This window comes from Rhinoraja longicauda, chromosome 10, assembly GCF_053455715.1.
Source record: "Rhinoraja longicauda isolate Sanriku21f chromosome 10, sRhiLon1.1, whole genome shotgun sequence".
In the NCBI taxonomy this organism is placed as follows: domain Eukaryota; kingdom Metazoa; phylum Chordata; class Chondrichthyes; order Rajiformes; family Arhynchobatidae; genus Rhinoraja; species Rhinoraja longicauda.
Genome location: NC_135962.1, coordinates 25,949,523 through 25,970,757, shown reverse-complemented (window position 1 = coordinate 25,970,757; position 21,235 = coordinate 25,949,523). Strand labels below are relative to the sequence as shown.

The following is a 21,235-nucleotide window of genomic DNA, read 5'->3' as shown; positions in this document are numbered from 1 at the left end:
GGCAGTGAAGAAAGCCAATGGAATGTTGGCCTTCATAACAAGAGGAGTTGAGTATAGGAGCAAAGAGGTCCTTCTGCAGTTGTACAGGGCCCTAGTGAGACCGCACCTGGAGTACTGTGTGCAGTTTTGGTCTCCAAATTTGAGGAAGGATATTCTTGCTATTGAGGGCGTGCAGCGTAGGTTTACTAGGTTAATTCCCGGAATGGCGGGACTATCATATGTTGAAAGACTGGAGCGACTAGGCTTGTATACACTGGAATTTAGAAGGATGAGAGGAGATCTTATCGAAACGTATAAGATTATTAAGGGGTTGGACACGTTAGAGGCAGGAAACATGTTCCCAATGTTGGGGGAGTCCAGAACAAGGGGCCACAGTTTAAGAATAAGGGGTAGGCCATTTAGAACTGAGATGAGGAAAAACTTTTTCAGTCAGAGAGTTGTGAATCTGTGGAATTCTCTGCCTCAGAAGGCAGTGGAGGCCAATTCTCTGAATGCATTCAAGAGAGAGCTGGATAGAGCTCTGAAGGATAGCGGAGTCAGGGGGTATGGGGAGAAGGCAGGAACGGGGTACTGATTGAGAATGATCAGCCATGATCACATTGAATGGCGGTGCTGGCTCGAAGGGCCGAATGGCCTCCTGCACCTATAGTCTATAGTAGAAACATCCTCTCCACATCTACTCTATCCAAGCCTTTCACAATTCTGTACGTTTTAATGAGGCCCCCTTCATCTAAACTCCAGCGAATATAGGCCCAGTGTCAAACGCTCATCATATGTTAATCTACTCATTCCTGGGATCATTCTTGTAAACCTCTGGACCCTCGGATATGGTGCCCAAAATTGCTCACAATATCCCAAATGCGGCCTGACCAGCAGTGCCTTATAGAGCCTCAGCATTACATCCTGTTTTTGTTTTTTAAGCCCTATCGAAATAAATGCTAGCTGATAAATGCTAATGGGCAAAGTATGCACAGGGAATATGGGGAAAGCTGTTTGATGAGAAGAGTAGTTACACTCTTGAGCTAACTGCCTTTTAGAATGTTGGAAGCTGGGACAAAAGGGTTTTCAAAAGACAATTGGAAAGGCATTTGAGGGGACGGCAAGAGAAATGGAACTGACTAAAATCTACCACGAAAAGCTGACAATGACTCGGAGAACTGAATGGCCTCCCCCTACGCCATAACGATTCCCTAATTTTATTCAATGATTTTATTTACCAAGTAACAAAAACAGACTGGTCGTTTGTTTCAGGGTTGTGCACAGTTATCTGAACCAAATTATTTTAATCCATGTAGAAATGCTGACCATTTATGGTTGTAATATTGTTTCAAAACAATTGTGTCAAAAAATTGTGACATTCAAAGCACCGCATTCAATTGGGTAAAATACACAAAATAAAGCTATTGCTCAATGGAAATTTGTATTGTGAAGATGCCTGATATAATTTGTTATTTAGAGTTTGATAAGCTATTTCCTTTGAGCATTTATCTCCATTTTTAATTAAACAAATATTTCTTTGTGATATGTAACTGTAAATCTCCTTAATATTTTGTACAATAAGGATTGTAATTGAAAATAAATTTACCATTGTTGACAAAGTTAAGATTAGGGAAAGCAGAATGTTTGGGGAAAGAACATGTTGCTGAGCAGCAGAATATTGCAATATTTTCCTTGCATGATTTAGTTAATCGTATATTTACATTTTTAAACAAATTGCATAAAACATAAGAGTTAAGAATATCCATGTTAGTTTTTTTATCTACGTTCTCCAGTTAGGGACCCTCTGAATCTCCAATGCTTCTTGACTGATGACTTGCTTCATAACTGTTATTTGGAATCCGCACGAAAATTATCTTAGTTTACTTTTTATTTTACTTTATTTCCTTCTGTGAGATGGAGTGTGTAAGCTCTGCTAAGAAGTTTGTTTTCTTGCTCTATATGGTGCTTATCTACTTTAGTCCACAGACTGCAACTATAATAACTATGAAGAACTCATGATGAAACTCAAAAGTCATTCACATTGATGGACACTGTACTAGTTATTTGTAAAACTGTAGTGCATGGTTACGCTTGACAATTATTCCGTGGTGTCAAATATAGACGTAGAGAACCTGCCAGTATTTGGGAAAGCAAAGAAATTGCTGATGAATGGGCTTTTCCCATTTGAGCTTTGAGGATATTCTCAGACAGTAGATTACTAAGATTCCTTGCACTGACGACTCGTTAAGCATTACCTACAGTCATGGCGAGTGGTCAATAATAGATTTTTCGGTGTGAATATGTTTTCTGCATGCAAGGACTGCTTGAGTTTATGCTGTTTCAATGAAATTTTCAGACTTTTTTGTTTTTTTTATAATTGCACATTTGTTTTTTTTGAGTGGTAGTCTTGTGTTTTTTTGGGGGGGTTTCTTACTGTTTTGTTCGAGGCATATTACTCTGACTTTTTCTTTTCTCTCAGTTGGTTTTATTGTTAGGTGAAAAATTATCAATATTGCACCAATAATAATAATTTATAATCGTGGATGCAAAATCTTTAGAATTAGAGATAGCCACAAGTGTAGAAAATATGTTCTTGGGGCATGAGAGAGAATCCTCAAGTCTAAATGAGTTGATAAAACAAAACAAGGAGAAAAATACATTGTATGAATGATCCTTTTCCACTTTATTTTGTTTACAATAATATGTCAGCAAAATATAATTTAAGCGCAAGTTGGTTGCTTCCAACGGATATGCATTTTGATGTACTTTTGGAGCAAGTTCTCCTTTTTGCAGGATTTTTTCCCCCCCTTTTCCATTTCTTTTTTCTTCACCGAGATAAGAATAGTAAACCCATCATGAAGACTTAAGTATACTTCTATAAACCTGGGTCTGGTGTATGTGTTAGATATGTCAATCTGTCTTCCTTTGAATCGTAATTTTTCTGGACTCTGCATGGCACGATTGAAATTAGTGATAGTTTGCAGATACATTGCAAGCTTGTTTAATCATCTATGTTATAAAAAAGATATATTTTTAAAAATTGTGTATGGTCTATGACACATTTACTTTTCAATTTACTTATTTGACATAATTTTTTTTTTTCAAAACAGCTGAGCCGCTAACATTTCCATCCGGAACTGGGAAATCATTTATTATGGGCCCAGATGATGTGCTGGAAAGTGTTCTGGGCCTTGGTGACCTTGCAGACTTGACAGTAGCAAATGATGCAGACTTCAGTTATGATGTGAGTATATTAACTAAAGTTATTTTTAAATAAGTTTGATTTTCGCAGTTGAAATTTTAAAAATATTTTGGAGCACATAAATATAGCACAAAAAGTAAGGAAATTTGTGTTTGGTAGATTATTTCTTTGTTGTAACAATGCTTCTTGGCAATAAATCTTATACCGTTGGAAAGCCTGTTTATTTCCCTTTTAAATGGTGCCACATTTGTAAGGAACATGCATTTGTGGGATGAGCAGCAGAGCTGAGTATATGGGTTGCGCCCATGAAAAATTTGCCAAATCTTCTCTGCCAATGCCAAACAGCTTATTCTGCTGTTGCTATTGACTCTTGTTTTGAGCTTCTGGCACCTGATTGGCAGCATCTGTGAGCATGGGCCCTGCTACAGTGGTCAGTAGGTGTCTGCTCCAAGAATCGGCATGCCACGTTTGACTGATCTGGATAGGGCCCGTGCGATAGGGCAACTTCAAGCTGGTGTTCCGCAAAACCAAGTTGCGGCATTATTTGGAGTGAGCCCTAGTACCATCTCCAAAGTGAAGGCCAAGTTCCATATAACGGGGGATGTCAGAGACAGGCCGCGAAGTGGGCGTCCCAAGAAGACGACACCCGAAGAAGACCGTTTCCTGACCCTGTCAGCACTTAGGATCCGTAGGCTATCTTCTACAGATTTGCAGTCAAGGTTTGCAGGACGATATGGCCGACGGCTCTCTGCCCAGACAATTCGGAACAGACTGCACGCAGCCGATCTCCGGTCTCATAGGGCTGCCAGGAGGCCTGCCATGACTGCCCTTCACCGTCAGGCCCGTTTGCGCTGGTGTCGGCAACACGTGCACTGGAACCTGAACATGTGGAGGAACGTTATGTTCAGCGATGAGTCCAGATTCTGCCTACGGCAGTTGGATCATAGGGTCAAAGCGTGGAGAAGACGCGGAGAACGCTATGCTGATTGCTGCACCGATAGAGTAACATCTTTTGGTGGAGGCAGTGTGATGGTGTGGGGCGGCATCTCCCTCACTGGAAAAACGAGGCTTGTCATCATTGGAGGCAATCTCAATGCAGAGAGATATCGAGATTCTGCAACCAGTGACAATCCCACATCTCCACAGTCTGGGACCGAACTCTATCCTCCAAGATGACAATGCTCGCCCCCACAGAGCAGGGTTTCTCAGAGACTACCTCCAGAACTTGGGAGTGGAGAGGATGGAATGGCCTGCCAGCAGTCCTGACCTCAACCCCATTGAACACTTGTGGGATCAGCTTGGGCGTGCTGTTCGTGCCAGAGTGACCAACACAACCACGTTGGCTGACTTGCGACAAATGCTGGTTGAAGAATGGGATGCCATCCCACAACAGTGTGTGACCAGGCTGGTGACCAACATGAGGAGGAGGTGCCAGGCTGTTGTGGCTGTGTATGGTTCTTCCACACGCTACTGAGGCTACTGCTTATTAAATGAATAAATTGTTAAATTGCCAATATGTCTTGTTTCTTCAGACTTCAATCATCCAATCCACCAAACAACACTGAACAAGAGTCAATGGCAGAATAAGCTGTTTGGCATTGGCAGAGATTTGGCAGATTTTTCATTGGCGCAACCCACATACTCAGCTCTGCTGCTCATCCCACAAATGCATGTTCCTTACAAATGTGGCACCATTTAAAAGGGAAATAAACAGGCTTTCCAACGGTATAAGATTTATTGCCAAGAAGCATTGTTACAACAAATAAATAATCTACCAAACACAAATTTCCTTACTTTTTGTGCTATGTTTAGATGAAGAGCAGTCCATTTCTACACTGATAGAAAAAGCATTACTATACATAATATTTATTGCCTGGTTTTGTCAGTCAGTTGTATTTAACGAGGTTTACCACAGTTCTTGAAAGTTACCCGAAAGACCTTGCATTGTTGTAATGTGGACTTCCCCTCTTTTGTCCTTTGTCAAATCAAAAAGATTCCTGGAATTCAGCAATGGTGATGTCTTATCAAATGTCATACAGAAAATCTCTTGCAGTGCAAACCAGAATATTTTTAAATGTTTAATTTTGAACACTTTACAGAATGCAAAAATGGCAATTGACACTACAGACAAAATTAACCAATTGAAATATTAAATGTTTTTCAAGCTATTTTCTAATTAATTGTATTTTGAAATATTTTTGAGTTAATTTACTGTGCCTACCTAAAATTTAGATTCCATGGCCAGGAAGTTGTTTCACAGAAATTGCAGGGGTTTGCAGGTTTTTATTGGATAACAGTTTTGGCACAAATATTCGGTGTGTTTTTTTAACTTCTTTACTCCTGTATTTAAATCTTATTGTAATAAAGGCTAACATAAAATTTACCTTCACGATTAGTTGCTAAATCTGCATGTTGCAAGTATCTCTGTCCCCTTAAACATCAATATTACCTAATCTCTCACCATTTAAATAACACTTTGCTTTTCCATTATCTACATAAGTGTCGGTGACCCTACCGTTTTCCACATTATATTCCGTCTGCCATGTTCTCTCCCATCCACAAAGCTTTATCATATCCCGTTTGATTTTTTTTTTCTATCGTCCTCCATATTCACAATCCCAACTAATTTAGTATTGTCCACAGACTTGGAAATGTAACAATGTAACAATCCCCATGTTACATCCGTATCACGGCTTTCTGTAACACAAACCTGCATCGACTGCACATGCGTCAAGAAACTAAAATTTGGAAAAAAATAATTTTGTGTTTATTTATTTACTACATGATTCACAAATTCTTTAAGAGTGAATCTTATTCCGTTTCCCAAATTTTTGGGTCATTATTTGAGGTTTTGGTTAAGGGTGAATTTCCGTTACCCAAATGGCTGTAATACGAGTGCTGTTTATGGCCTTTGATTCCCTCAGACAAATCATTAATGTAGATTGTGAGTAGCTTGGCCCCAGGAATTGATTTATGCTTTACACTGGTAGTCACAACCTGCCAACCTGAGCAAATCCATTTCTTCCAACTCTCCACCCAAAAGAACAGCAATGTATTTGCAAGTCAGAATGTTGAAATTCCCTGCAACTGCTCCACTGCTAGTGGCAAGTTTGAGGGTTTGGATGGTGTTAATGGAAGAAGTGTTAACAACTTGCTCTATTGCATCTTGTAGATGGTACCCTTGTAGTCACACTGTCTTCGATGAAAGCATCGAATGGTGAAGATAGTGGAAAGATTTCCAGTCTAGTGTTCTTTCTTTGTTATTTGTGGAGTTTCTTGAGTAAAGTTGGAGGTTATCTCCAATGGCAAGTGGGGGCCTTTCTAATACTCTCTGGACTTGTGCCTTGTTGGTGATGAAAATGTTGGCAGGGGCAAGAGATATAAGTCGCTCGCTGCAAAGAAATCCCCAGCAAAGAAATTTGATATCTTTCCATTGCAAAAAATCCACCAATGGTCTGCAATTGGAATGTCCATCCCTGTGGTGTAAATTGGTACTGTTTCACCTGGGTCAGTGGCAGCTGCTAAATTCATGACAGAAACTTATTTTTATGTACTTTGAGGTGAAAAATAGTAGATATAGAACATTTTTGTCCTATTGCAGCTGGGCCTGCCACGTTGTAACCGAGTAATGGTGTAAAACAGAGCCATGTGAGATTATAAACATGAGCCAGATTTCAAAATGAAATTGTATTACAGATGATTAGTATTACAGCTAATACTTTTCATCAATTCTCTTTGAAAGTTAGTAAAGACCATTCTAATTATTCTTATTCATATTTTTCGTAATGTATCTGATTTTTTTAATGAAGCAATCACTGGAGATGAACTATGCCAACGAGTTATTGAAAGATATTCACATTACTTTGATATCAAAAGGACACAAAATGCTGGAGTAACTCAGCAGGTCAGGCAGCTTCTCTGCAGAACATGGATAGGGAATATTTTGAGTCAAGACCCTTCTTCAGATTCCACCTATCTATGTTCTCCAGAGATGCTACCTGACCTGTTGAGATACCACAGCACTTTGTGTCCTTTGTGTATTAAGTAGCATCTGCAGTGCTTTGTTTTTACGCCTTAATTTGATATCGTAGATAATGATGCAAGGCCTGAACGGCATTAGCCAAAGGCTGATGGTTTGCAATGTTAATGCAAGATAATATCCACTTCCAACAAGATAGACTTTGACCACCAACCTTTGAAATTCAATGTCATGACTAATGTTGAATGCCTAGCTATTGGCATTTGTGGGAGTCCCATTGACAAAATGAACTGAACTAGTACATACATACAATGGCCACAGAAGTGATAAGTAGTTATGGTATCCTGTGGCGCATGACCCATTACCAGATTCCACAAAGTAATTCCACCAGCTACATGGCTCAGGTCATGAATGTGATGGGCTACTGTGAGCTTGCATGGTTGAGCAATGCAGGGGAAAATGAACACTCTTCAGGGCAAAATAAAGTGCAAAACAAAGAACTAATTGGGTCAGATCAGACCCAAAATGCTGCCTGTCCATTCCCTCCAGGGATGCTGACTGACCCGGAGTTACTCCAGCATTTTCGGTTTTATTCAAGATTCCACCATCTGCTGTTCCTTGTGTCTCCACTATTCAAGAAAAAGAAAGTAACTTGACTGGCATCCCATTCATCATGAGAGACATTGACATTCATTGTCACCAACCCATCACTTACAAAATACACGACTTTTACAACTTAATGTGAGTTATATGACAGCATTTCCCAAACCTGCAGCCTCCATCACGCACTGTGATAAGGGCAACAAGCTCCTGTGGATGCCACCACATCCCTCAATTGGATGAAATACTGAATGGAAAATATATTGCAGTTCCTTCTTTCTACGGGTCTCAAAACTCAGCGTTGTGAGAACAGCTTTGCTAGATTATTTGCACAGTTCAGGAAGATTATTGATCATCACCTTAATATACATAGAATGAAGAAATGTCGAACAGTATAGTAGATGTACTGTTGAGGAACAGGCCCTTCAGTCACCAATGTCCTTTCCAAAACCTCCCTATTCCTGTAATGGGGCGACCAGAATTGCACACCGTACTCCAAATGCAGCCTCTCGTCCTATGAAGTTACAACACGACTTCCTAAAAGTCCAGTAAATAAGCTTTTGGAATAATAAAGTTCAAAATTACTCTCGAGTGTGTAATTATTTTTCCCCTTTTGAATTGTTGGTTTTCATCTCTTTTTAAAAACCTGCTCTTGTAAAATGTTTACGATTGCAATCCTTCATATGTTTACTTTTCCTTTTTGTATATGTAACCTGAGATTTTGTAACTTTTTTTGATATCTTCAATTAATTGTACATTTCTGTTGTAGTTGTGCTGTTTTTGATTTCCTAAAGAATTTTTAAAAACAAAAATGTAACTTTGCCAATGTAACAAAATGATGAAGGTTAAACACACATTGTTCCTTCAAACCCAAGTACGAACATGGATGCAATTGTCTCAGTGTATATAGCAAGTGTATCTGAGGTAGACTTTGGCAAGTTTCCCTATTTCATTTACTGCTGCCTCTAAATTGGAAAAATGTCACCAGTAAAGTCCAAATTAGAGGCATGTGAAAATAAGCATTTGTAGTAATATTCATGACAGGATTTTTTTTCACTTACCAACCCTAAATATTTGATTTTGCAAATATTTTTTGAACAATATTATGTGATCAGTATACATGTCATTGGTGTCACAATCATTGAAAGACGCAGTACTGAAACAGGTCCTTCAGGCCACCAAATCCACACAGTCCATATAACGTCCATTTAACCCTCATCCAACATTAATCCCTTTGTTATTCTCCCTACATTCTGATCAACTTTCACAGATTCTGCTACTCACCTACACATTAGGGGCAATTTACAGTGGCCAATTAACCTATCAACCAGCACGTTCTTGGGATGTGGGAGGAAGCTGGAGCACCTGGAGGAAACCCATGCAGTCATGGAGAACGTGCAAACTTCACACAGACAGCACCTAAGGTTAGGACTGAACCCGGGTCTCTGGTGCTGTGATGCAGCAGCTCTACTAGCAGCATCACTGTCTATTGGAAGTTCGGCATTGTTTCTCCCTTACATATCCTCTGCTCACTTTAGGTTAAGAATGTATCTTTATTTTTACAATTCTTCAATTTTTGCTTGCCAGATTAAGATATGTATATAGTTTAATGAGATTGCACCCTTTTGCCTCCTTTTCACTTGTAGCCTTCCTTACTCTGCCCATCTGCTATTCACAACTCTCACATGTACGCATTTATCTCTTGCCAAGCTTTGTCCCATTGCCCCCTCTCCTTTCCAGCTTTCTCCCCCCCCCCCCCCACTCCAATCAGCCTGAAGAAGGGTGCCAACCCAAAACGTCATCTGTTCATTTCCCTCCACAGATGCTGCTTGATCTGCTGAGGTTATCCAGCACTTATTTTTTTGCTCAAGATTCCAGCATTTGCAGTTCTTGGTGTCTCCAGATGCAGAGGAGAGCACTGTCCTCATTTCTTCCCATCGTGTTTGCTCAAGGAAGCCATGCTTTTCTCTTTGTTCCCCCATAAGAATCGCATCTTTTCTGATGAGACCACCTTCATGTCTGAAAGGATTTCCTGCACTCGATTCTCATCCCCATTCCAAAAATGGGTAGGATTGCTCTTCTTCTCCAGTTCCACTATACCAGTCTCCAGTTTTCAGAGATCATTCCCCATAATGTCTGCCGCTTTCTGTGTACCACCGCCAGCAGATTAATCTTCCCTCTCTTACAACGTTCCAAACTTTGTCTTCTCCACCAACATTAATGCATGCTCTGCTTCTCACAATACACTCCAATGCCACTGAATCACTTGCCATAGCTGTACAGTTATCCCCTCCCTTCCTGTTTGCAGGGGCTTAAACGTCCCTTACAGGTGAAGCAGCAATTTATCTGTACTTCCAATTTAGTGAATTGCAGTTGTGTGTTTAAAATATTTCCCCTGCATTGGGGAAAGATAACACGTTGTGTGATTACATTACAGAGCACTTCCATTCAGTCCAGAGTTGCCCCTGAGCTTACGGTCTCACTTTATGGTGCCTTTTTTGCTCTGACCTCTGTCTTTGGCTTCCTACATTGGTTCATTGCAGTTCAGTGTAAGCGCAGCGTAGCTCACCTCCTCTTTCAACTTAGTACTTTCCGCACCAATAACAAATTTAGCAATTTCAATAAATTAGCTAATTTGGATTTGAATTGCACAATTACTAGAAATTGGGTTCCAGGAACCCAAATAAACATCCTCTTTCTTGCAATATTGCCTGTGCCATATTCAAAGTGAAGCCTTCGGCCTGAGACATCAGATCTTTTTCTCCCACTACAGTTGTCCATCGTACTGAGTATTTCCAGCATCTTCGGTCTCTATTTGGGATTTTCAAAATTTGCATTGTTTTGATTTCTGATATTGAATTACTGTTCCCTAACTAAAAGTTCCTTAAGCAAACCATTTTGCTCACTATCCCTTCAATCTGATGTACTAGAAGCATTAGCAAAAAAAATCTCATACGTGGGTCATGTTTATTTTCTGCCAATGCCTAAAGAACAATTATGTTCTAATTTCCACTGCAGGTTGTAGGGGTCAGAAAAATGAATTTATCAAAATCAGGCCCACTTGGTTGTCAGTATTTTGGTTATAATCTGTTCATTTATTAATGGAGGATAAACCAAAATCCACAGCTAGGTGTATTTTGTTGAGGTCCTACACACTTTGAATGTTGATTTTGTAATATTTTAAAGATGACATAATGCGGTTTTGGTCATAACTTGTAAAGAATGCTTCTTCCTTCCACTTTAATGTTTTATATTTAGATATATAATTCAGCAATATAATACTTTAATCCTATGTTCATTTTCAGTTACCAGCTAATAAGGATGCATTTAGGAAGACATGGAACCCCAAGTACACACTACGGAGTCACTTTGATGGAGTACGTGCATTAGCTTTCCATCCTGTAGAGCCTGTGCTGGTTACAGCCTCTGAAGACCATACCCTTAAACTCTGGAATCTACAGAAAACTGTCCCTGCCAAAAAGTATGTTTTTAGTTGTTTTTAAACTATTACATATTTAAATGTCAGGTGGAGGTGGTATGTGTTAAGCACTACCACATTTCCTGGGTCTAAGTAGACATAGCAAAGCATAATTTTACATTAGAGACACATCCTTGTATTGACACCACTCCCTTGCTTTGGCCACCCCTGGGGACCATTTAAAACAAACACAATTGTTGTTGAACTATATTAAGGAGGATTATCTGCCTCAGTCAGGACCCTTTGGTGAAATTTGTGATCAGAGCATAGATGGATCAACTTTTGTCATGCTATTTAAAAAGCTTCACACTTCTAACTATAATAAAAGCAGAAAATGTTGGAAAAACTCAGCTGATCAGGCAGTATTTTGGGAGAGAGCAACATAATTAATTTTTCAAGTCGTCGACTTGTTAACAAATCTTTGACCTGAAACATTAGCTTCATTTCTCGCCATAAATGACTGGCCTCATTATTTCCAGCATTTTGTTTTTATTTTAATCTTCTATTATCTGTAGGGAGTTTTTTCCCCCACTTCTACTTAGACACCCCCCCCCCTCCTCCTCCTTGTAGACAGTCATCATCAAGTTTCTGAATGACTGTTTTAGGTACCTGGGGTGCCTTTATGCCAGTGTTTGGTTGTTTTGGCAATTATTTATGTGAAACACTTGAACAGAGTAATTTGTGCAGGCAAGAAGTGATTTAAAGGATTTGATTATTTTCATTAACTGGATATGAGAATACTGCAGAGCTTGCAATAAGGCAGTACAGCAGCAAACACCCACAAAAGGGCTTCAACAGGCGAGTTAAGGCGACATGATGGTATTTTGAAGGAGAGCATTATACCTAAACACAGACGTTCAGTTTTAACTTTAGATTTATTATTGTCACGTGTACTGAGGTACAGTGAAAAGGTTTGTCATGCTAACCGATGAAATCAGTTAATACTATACATAAATACAATCAAGTCAAACTCAAGTACAACAGGCAGAGAAAAAGGGGAGATACAGTGCAGAATATAGTTCTCAGCATTGTAGCACATAGACAAAGTCCAATGTCCGCAATGGGGTAGACAATACCTAACGATAGGAAAAACTAGCAAAAGCTGGATCACAGAGGGAAAGAAGCTGTTCCTGAGTCTGATGGTGCAAGCTTTCAAACTCTGTACCTTCCACCAGATGGGAGCAGGGAGAAGAAGGAATGACTGGGATGGGATAAGTCTTTGATTATGTTGGCTGCATTTTCCGAGGCAGAATGAAGTATATATAGATGGAGTCAGTGGTGGGAAATCTGGTCTGTATGATGGACTGGGCTATATATACAACTCTGAAATTTCCTGCAGTCTTGGGCAGAGCTGTTCCCAAACCAAGCTGTGATTCCACCCAACACGATGCTTTCAATGGTGCATCTATAGAAGTTTGTAAGAGTCATTAGAGACATACTGAATTTCCTCAGTCTCTTGAGGAAGTGGAAGCGTTGGTATGCCTTCTTAGCTGTCACATCAATTTGGTTGTTCCACAACAAATTGTTGGGAATATTAACACCAAGGAATACTCCACCGTGCTTCCTGAAGTCAATAACTAGCTCCTTCATCTTGATGTCATTGAGGGAGCGGTTATTCTCCTAACAATTACAATGTTATTCAGTTCTGCAAACTTATAGGTGGACTAACAGCAAAATTTGGCCATACAGTCGTAAGTGTAAAGGGAGTATAGTTGGCAACTGAACGCATTGTTTTATTGTACCTTGTCGTTCCTTTAACTTGCATCAGTTCCTCTGGTTTAAAACCACCTCTGTAGCCCACCTCTGTAGTCTACAAAACGATAGCATGAACATTGAATTCCTTAATTTCAGGTAACTCCAATCCATCCATCCACCAGGATCCTCCCACATCTACCCTTCTTTCCCATGCCACATTCCCTTCCTCTCACTCAGTGTCTTGCGCACCCAAGAAAGACACAAAATGCTGGAGTAACTCCACGGGACAAGCAGCATGTTAGGAGAGAAGGAATGGGTGACGTTTTGGGTCGAGACCCTTCTTCAGACTGCTCACCCATTCCATCTGCCCATCACCTACAGACTCCTCCCATTGAGTCTCCTCCCGCATTGTTCCCATCTGCCTGCCCTGTCCTGTCTCATCCTCTGTTGGTATCTCCACACATTGTTTCCTAACCTAATTCCATCCACAGCTCCTCATCTGGATCCAACAATTCTGTGCCAGCTCTTCCCCATACCCCTTAACTTTATAGTGGCTCAAAATCACTTAGAATTCGATTTTTTTCTCTCTGTTTGCAGAGTTTCTGAGGGATTGAGGAAAAATTGGCAGATTTTAATGGAGAAGGTTGGAAAAGTGATCTTTTGCAGGCAGAATGGATTTATAAATGGCCAGTTATGTTTTGTATTTAAAACCAACTGCTCTAATGCTCATTTGCCAGAGGAAAAGCTTATAATCACATTGTATATTTTCTTCAGGTTCTTTGATTTCAATGTTACATGGCTTGTTGATATGCTGCTTTTTCTGAATAAATTTTGATAATTTGCACCTGGTGCTCGGAGGTTTCTCCATGAGAGGTTATTTCAATTTATCAACCTTTTTAACCTGTTATGTACTCGGAAAAGTTAAGAACTGTGAAAGTTCTGAAATAAAGTGTTTTCTTTTGTTGTATGTTTTTATATTAAGAAGCATTTTAATTGTGATATTAAAGATCAGATTTGCAGTGATCTTGTTTGATTTTAAGTCGCAACTCTCCTTTGTTCAACATATCAATGATAACCCATTAATGTCCTGGAAAATAACTTTAGCTGCCTTCCGCTGCAGCCAAAAGGCACTAATGTTGAACTGTTTCTTTTCTTTCAGAAGTACCTCATTAGATGTGGAGCCAATATACACATTCAGAGCCCATCTGTAAGTAAAGCCATAAATGCCATAGAGCTACACGGCAGGGACACAGGCCCTTCCATCTTGTTTATGCTGATCAAGTTGGAGTGCGAGGCTACTCCCATTTATAGTCATTGCTTCATTCAGCACTGAAATACTGGGTCCCCCGGCCCAACTTGCCCATGCTGACCAACACACCTCATCTACACTAATCCCACCTGCCTGCCTTTGGCCTGTAGCCTCTAAACCCTTCCTATGCCAGAGTCTTTTAAAATTTGTAATTGTATCCATTTCTATAAGCTTCCTCGGGCAGCAAATTCTAGATAAACACTATTGTCTGAGTGAAAAGGTTGTGCCTGAGATCTCTCTTAAATTTCTCCCCTCTCACCTTAAGCCTATGTCCTCTAGTTTTAGAATCCTCTACCCTGGGAAAAAGTCTGACTCCATCAGATTTGTGAAATGTGATTTCCCATGCACAATCCATGCTAACTATCCTTACCCAGTCTATGTGCATCCAAATTCTGGTAGATCCTGTCCCGAGGAATCCCCTTGAAGATCTTGCTCACCAGCTTGTAGTTTGCTGGCTTGTTCTTGCTTCCGTTCTTAAATAATGGTACAACATTAGCCACACTCTGTTTTTCCTGAACATCACTTGGGGCTAAAGATGATGCAAATGTCTCAGCAGGGGCCTCCATAATTTCCTCCTTAGCTTCTCACAAGTATGCACTTGATCAGGCCCTTTAAAACAGCCAATGTCTCCTCTTTGGTAATTCGTATCTGATGTAAGACACCACAACTCCTCGCCTCAATTCCTTGGCTTCCATGATTTTGTCCTCAGTAAAATCATATTAGAGAGATTTGTTTAATATCTCCCCATCTCTTGTGTCTTTACACAACTATGACCATGCTGATCTTCAAAGGGACATATTCTTTCTATTTTACTCTTAACGTGATCCGTTTACTCCTAATGAATGTGTAGAAGCTCTTAGGATTTTCCTTTACTTGCCTGCTGGCTCTATTTCATATCCTCTTTTGCCTGTTTGCCTTGAATGTTCTCATACTCATGGAGGAATTCGCTTGATCCTGACTGACTACATCTGATCTATGCCTCCTTTATTTTACTGACCAGAGCCTCAACATTTCTTGTTAAATAGGGCTCCCTAAACCCACCAGCCTTTCCCTTCGCTCTCACAGAAACATGCTGCCATGTACTCTTACTTTTGAATGCCTCCCAGTTGTCACGTCTCCTCCATACCTGCAAACAGACTCACCCAATCGACCTCTGGAAGCTCCTGCCTAATTCCTCCAAAAGTGCCCTTGCCCTGATTTAGGATCTTAACGTAAACATATTTTATCCTTCTTTTTAACTACTTTAAAAACTAATAGAATTATGGTCCCAAAGTGCTGCCCGGCTGACATTTCAATCAGTTGCCCTACCTCATTCCCTCAGAGGAGGTTCAGTGTTGCACTCTCTCCAGCAAGGAACGTTATCTTGGACATCTTTTAAAAAAAATCCATCCTGTCCATGCGCTTTACACTATGAGAGACACAATCAACATTGGGGAAGATGAAATCCCCCATTAATATTACCCAATTATTTTTACAGTTATCTGCAATCTAAAGATCTTCTCTTCAAATTCATGCTGACCATTGGGAGGCCTATAAAACAAACAGTCTCATCGAAGTGATCATTCCCTTCCTGCTAGGTTCTGCCTACTAGACAAACACTCAAGAATATCCTCTCAAAGCACTGTAGTTATGTCCTCCCTGATCAAAAACACCCCCTCCCCTCTCTTACCTGCATCTCTATGATTTATTCACAAAATGCTGGAGTAACTCAGCAGGTCAGGCAGCATCTCGGGAGAGAAGGAATGGGTGACGTTTCGGGTCGAGACCCTTCTTCAGACTGATGTCGGGGGTGGGACAAAGGAAGGATATGATAGGATACCTGTAGCATCCATACCGTGGAATATTGAGCTGCTAATTTTGCCTTCCAGCAATGTTTCTGTTGTGGCAAAAATAAACCAGTCCCCCAAGCCAATCCACCCACTGAGATCATCCACTTTACCTGTTGAGCCTCAAGCCTTGAAATAAATGCAGATGAAACATCAGTCTTTCCTCTCTCTTTGCCTTACACATGCTGTCATTTATATTGTTCATTTTAAACTATTGATAAAAGTATCCAGCAATGTAAAATGGAATATGCTTACAGAATTTTCTGCGAAAATTGAGTCAAAGGTTTTTTAATTTTAATTAGTTGTTAATTTTGGATAAACTAAACTACTGTAAACATAATTATAATTAGATCAATTAAATATATTTACACTTTAAGTGTGGTATGACTATTAATTGTTCATTTTGTTATTGCAGTGAAGTTCAGGTGTGGTTAATTGTATACAAATGTTTTTCCATTGTGCCCAGTGGATCTGTGCTTTCTTTGGCTGTCAGTTCTAATGGTGAACAGTGTTTTAGTGGTGGAATTGATGCAACAATACGATGCTGGAATATGCCAAGCCCCAGTGTTGATCCATATGATACATATGGTAAGTACTGAACCAAAAGTATATATTTTATACTTGAATCTTTTACAATTGTGATTTAAAACATACAAATCTCCAATTTCCTAAAATTAGTGATAATGAAATCACAGTACATCATATTCATTTGAATGATTTGAGTGGCTGTCAAATCATCCAAAGAAATCCAGATAACCTGCCACTACCTTTGTGTGCAGTTCTGGACAGCCCATTACAAGAAGAATATGCCAATGAGGTTTATCAAGATGCTGCCTGGATTAGAAGGTATAAGCAATAAGGGGGAGTTTGGATTTTCCCTGGCATCAGTAATCGAGGGGACATCTAATAGAAGCTATAACTGCCATCAACATAGGCAGTTATTCCTCTGCTCCAGCTAGCCTCTCCTGCGGAGTTCCACAAGGCTCCATCCTAGGCCCCATTCTCTTCTCTCTATACATGCTCCCCCTTGGCCAAATCATTCAAAGGCACGGCATTTCTTTCCACTGCTATGCCGATGACACTCAGCTTTACCTCCCCCTGAAACCCAACAACCAGTCAAATTTAAACAGCCTCTCACACTGCCTTGAGGACATAAAATGTTGGATGGCACAGAACTTCCTCCAATTAAATGAGAGCAAGTCTGAGGTCATCCTATTCGGCCCCCCCGACTCCATCAAATTGATAACAGGCAGTCTTGGAAGTCTATCCTGCCTAGTCAAACCGCATGTCAAAAACCTCGGCATGATATTTGACTCTGCATTAAAATTTGATAAGCAAGTCAACGCTGTGGTAAAAGCCAGCTTCTTCCAACTTCGAACCATAGCTAAAATCAAACCTTTCCTCCAATTCGACGACACAGAAAAAATAATTCACGCTTTCATTTCCTCCCGCCTAGACTACTGCAACTCCCTATACACTGGGATCAGCCAATCTTCCCTGTCCAGCCTGCAACTGGTCCAAAACGCCGCAGCGAGACTCCTGACGGGTACCCGTAAAAGGGACCACATCACCCCGATTCTGGCCTCTCTCCACTGGCTCCCTGTACGGTACAGAATCAACTTCAAGCTCCTCCTATTCACGTATAAAGCCCTAAATGGACACTCCCCCCCCTACATCAAAAATCTTCTAACCCCCCTCTCTAACTCCAGGTCCCTCAGGTCGGCCGACTTGGGGCTACTCACTATCCCGCGGTCTAGGCTTAAGCTCAGGGGTGACCGCGCTTTTGCGGTTGCAGCTCCTAGACTGTGGAACAGCATCCCTCTCCCCATCAGAACTGCCCCCTCCATCGACTCCTTTAAGTCCAGGCTCAAAACCTATTTCTACTCCCTAGCGTTTGAGGCTCATTGAGGAGGCGCTGTGAACTGTTTGCGTGCTACTGTATGTTTCATTTGTTTTTTTCCATTGGAACCTAATCAGATGAACAGCACTTTGGTCAACGTGGGTTGTTTTTAAATGTGCTATACAAATAAAATTGACTTGACTTGACTTGATAACATTATGAGAGCCATACATAGGGTGTACACTCAGAACTTTTTTTCCTAAGGTAGAAATGTCAAAGACTAGAGGGTGTAGCTTTAAGTGAGAGGGGCAAAGTTTAAAGAAGATTTGAAAACATTAAAGAACTCTAATTTTTTCCAAGCTAATTGCTTAATTTCACATTGAATTGCAGATCCAAGTGTCATATTGAGTACACTGGCTGCCCACACGGATGCAGTGTGGGGCCTTTCGTTTAGTGGTATAAAGAACCGGTTGCTGTCTTGTTCAGCAGATGGCACTATTCGGTTATGGAATCCATCTGAGAAGTCTCCTTGCCTCAGTACTTACAATGTAGAAAGGGGTAAGTGATTTTTTTCTTCACAAATTGGATTTGAAGTGTATTCTTTCTGAGGCATTCGCATTTTGTTTAATGTGGGTGAATCATACAAGGCAAATAGTCTGCTAAAAAAATGATCTGACTACAGCACTTTAAGTTCATTGTCAAGGTTAAAAGTCTTCTTCAAAATATGTGAGTGCGCAGGATATAATTACTGGTCAGTTTACATATAAAGCAACCAATGTGATGTCCAATTAGTATTCTTGCTTGATGAGAATTGAAAAAAATATTTCACTCAGGATTTAGGCAATAGAGAAATATTGCAGTCACTATTTGTCGTGGTTGGAGCTGTTTTAATTTGTTGTATTTAGTACTGTTAATACTTTTGACTACATTATAGATAAACATCTTCATGTAGGCAGGCATTGTCTCCCCTTCCCTTCTCCAACCTTTTGAAGTGGAAGGCAGTTCACTTGTGGGATGAACTCGTAACAATAAATTATATAAATGTATTAAAATTAATAGGTATCCAGACAGAAGTTATTAAACATTTAAGATTATACTCGACCAAGTGGACCCGTTGGGTCCAAACCTCTCCTGCATTGGTGCAGCACCCCCTTCTCCTCTTCACCCCTCCCCCAATCCCTTCACCCAATCCCTCCCCCTCACCCCGACCCCCTCGCCCCATCCCCCTGACCCCATCCCCGACCCCCAACCCTCCCCATTCCCTTCACCCCTCCCTCCCCTCTCTCTCCCTCCCCCACCCCTTTCACCTCCCTTCTCCCTGCTCCCTCCCTCCCCCCTCCCTCCCAGTCCCCCCCCCCCCCCCTCCCTGCAAGCCCACCTCCCTTGGCCCAACCGTGGAGCCGTTGCCGGGCAGGGAGTGCCCCCGTGGCTGTGTGCCAGCAAGGGGGGGTGAGGGGAAAAGCAGCGATGTCGGCCCCGTTTGTCCTGCGGAGCCGAAGCGTCTCCTGCAGCTCGGCTGCAAACTGCGGTGGGGAACGGTGGCGATGGCGTGGACCCGTTGCTGGGCGGAGAGCGTCTCCCGAGGCCGTGGGTGGGCGAGAGTGGACAGGGAGAAGGCACTGACCTCGGCCGCATTTCTCCTGCTGCGATTGGTGGGGAGTGGCGGCAACGGCCATCTTGTTGGACCCTCTGCCACAGCCTCTGCGACTCGCTGCAGTATGGGAGGCAGGTCGGACGCGGGGCACACCGGGATAGAAATATCTGTATGTATCTATACATGTATTTCTGTGCTTTGCCAAAACGGTAAACCATAGTGCCACAATTTTTGCGCCACCTTAATCATCACTCTCGCGGCGATTGTTTATAACAACTTTTATTTAAATTGGTCTTATATTTTTGAAGTTACAAATTGAGTTTTTAAAGTTTACAAATCTCATTTCTAAACACATCTTTCCGTCCTATATATATATTTACAAGATCTGAGATATATAGTACATCTAGATTTCCATTTTCCTATTTTTGATCTTGTGGAATATGTAGTGTTCATCTAGAATTTTTTTTTAATGGTTGAATGAAAGTAAGGTTCATTCTTTGCCATGTATTTAATGTGATGTTGTGGTCCTAATGTTAACATTTTCTTACTAAACGCCAGGTCAAATATTTCCATTTAATGTTAAATGGAGCAGTTTTGTGCTTTCTAACTGCCCTTCAAAAACTGGTTCATTTTATGTAAAACCTTTACAAGTAGGCATTTTAGTCTCAGAGATGTAAAGTCTATGCCCAACCCATTCCAGCATTCAATCCTCCATTTAATATTTCTTTATAAAGGTGAAAAAGTACAATTAACTTTCAATTGTTTTTATTTTCAGAAAATGGAATTCCGACATCTGTTGACTTTGTAGGTGCTGATCCAGCACACATTGTGGGTTCCTTTAATAGCGGCAAAACAGTCATTTATGATATGGAAACTTCTCAGTCTCTGGTGATGCTGGCATCACAGGTGGATGCTGGTGAGTTGCATGAATATAGGTTATTGCAAATCTGCTTGTTATGCAATAAATGGGTACAACACCTTTTTTTCTTGAAGTTATTCATTCCTCAATGCAAGTTGGAGGAATAGCACCTCATATTTCGCTTGGGTAGCTTACACCCCAGTGGTATGAACATTGACTTCTCTAACTTCAAGTAGCCCTTGCTTTCCCTCTCTCTCCATCCCCTCCCCCTTCCCAGTTCTCTTACCAGTCTTACTGTCTCCAACTACATTTTATCTCTGTACCGCCCACTCCTCTGTACCGCCCACTCGACCCGAAACGTCACCTATTCCTTCTCTCCAGAGATGCTGCCTGGCCTGCTGAGTTACTCCAGCATTTTGTGTCTATCTTCATTAAATTGACTTCTTTAATGCCCATTTTTCACCTATTCCACTTCTCGTTTCCTAATCCTTAAAGCTTTAAGACTGAACATTTGAGTAAATGGCTGTGTTTCTGATGCTATATTTTCAACCAATGTCTCTACATTTTTTAAAAAGTTTATTCGTATATAGCTTGTTTACGTGATCATTTGTGGCGATCTTATTGAAATGCATAATATTCTGAGTGAGCTTGACAAGATAGATGTAGAAAGAATATTTACTCTTGTGGGGGAAATCTAAAGTTATGGACAGATTCAGAATAAGGGGTTGTCCATTTAAAACTGATGATGAGGAATTTCATTTTAGAGTTTCTGCACTATTTGGAATTTTCTATTTGTGCTTCCTGGAAGGCTGAATCATTGAATATTTTCAATATCAAGATTGACAAATATTTGTTGTAAAGAAGGGTTGGCTAC

General features: G+C 40.7%; 1 protein-coding gene across 3 annotated transcripts in view; it reads left to right on the top strand.

The window, feature by feature from the left end:
* strn3 (striatin, calmodulin binding protein 3) overlaps positions 1-21,235 on the top strand; it is a 122,229-nt gene that overhangs the window by 91,994 nt on the left and 9,000 nt on the right. For all 3 annotated transcript variants that reach the window (XM_078406445.1, XM_078406444.1, XM_078406443.1), the window contains 6 exons: positions 3,090-3,223; positions 11,066-11,241; positions 14,093-14,140; positions 16,535-16,656; positions 18,299-18,466; positions 20,278-20,418. In XM_078406445.1, the coding sequence (XP_078262571.1) occupies positions 3,090-3,223; positions 11,066-11,241; positions 14,093-14,140; positions 16,535-16,656; positions 18,299-18,466; positions 20,278-20,418 (789 nt within the window). The remainder of the gene's footprint in view (positions 1-3,089; positions 3,224-11,065; positions 11,242-14,092; positions 14,141-16,534; positions 16,657-18,298; positions 18,467-20,277; positions 20,419-21,235) is intronic.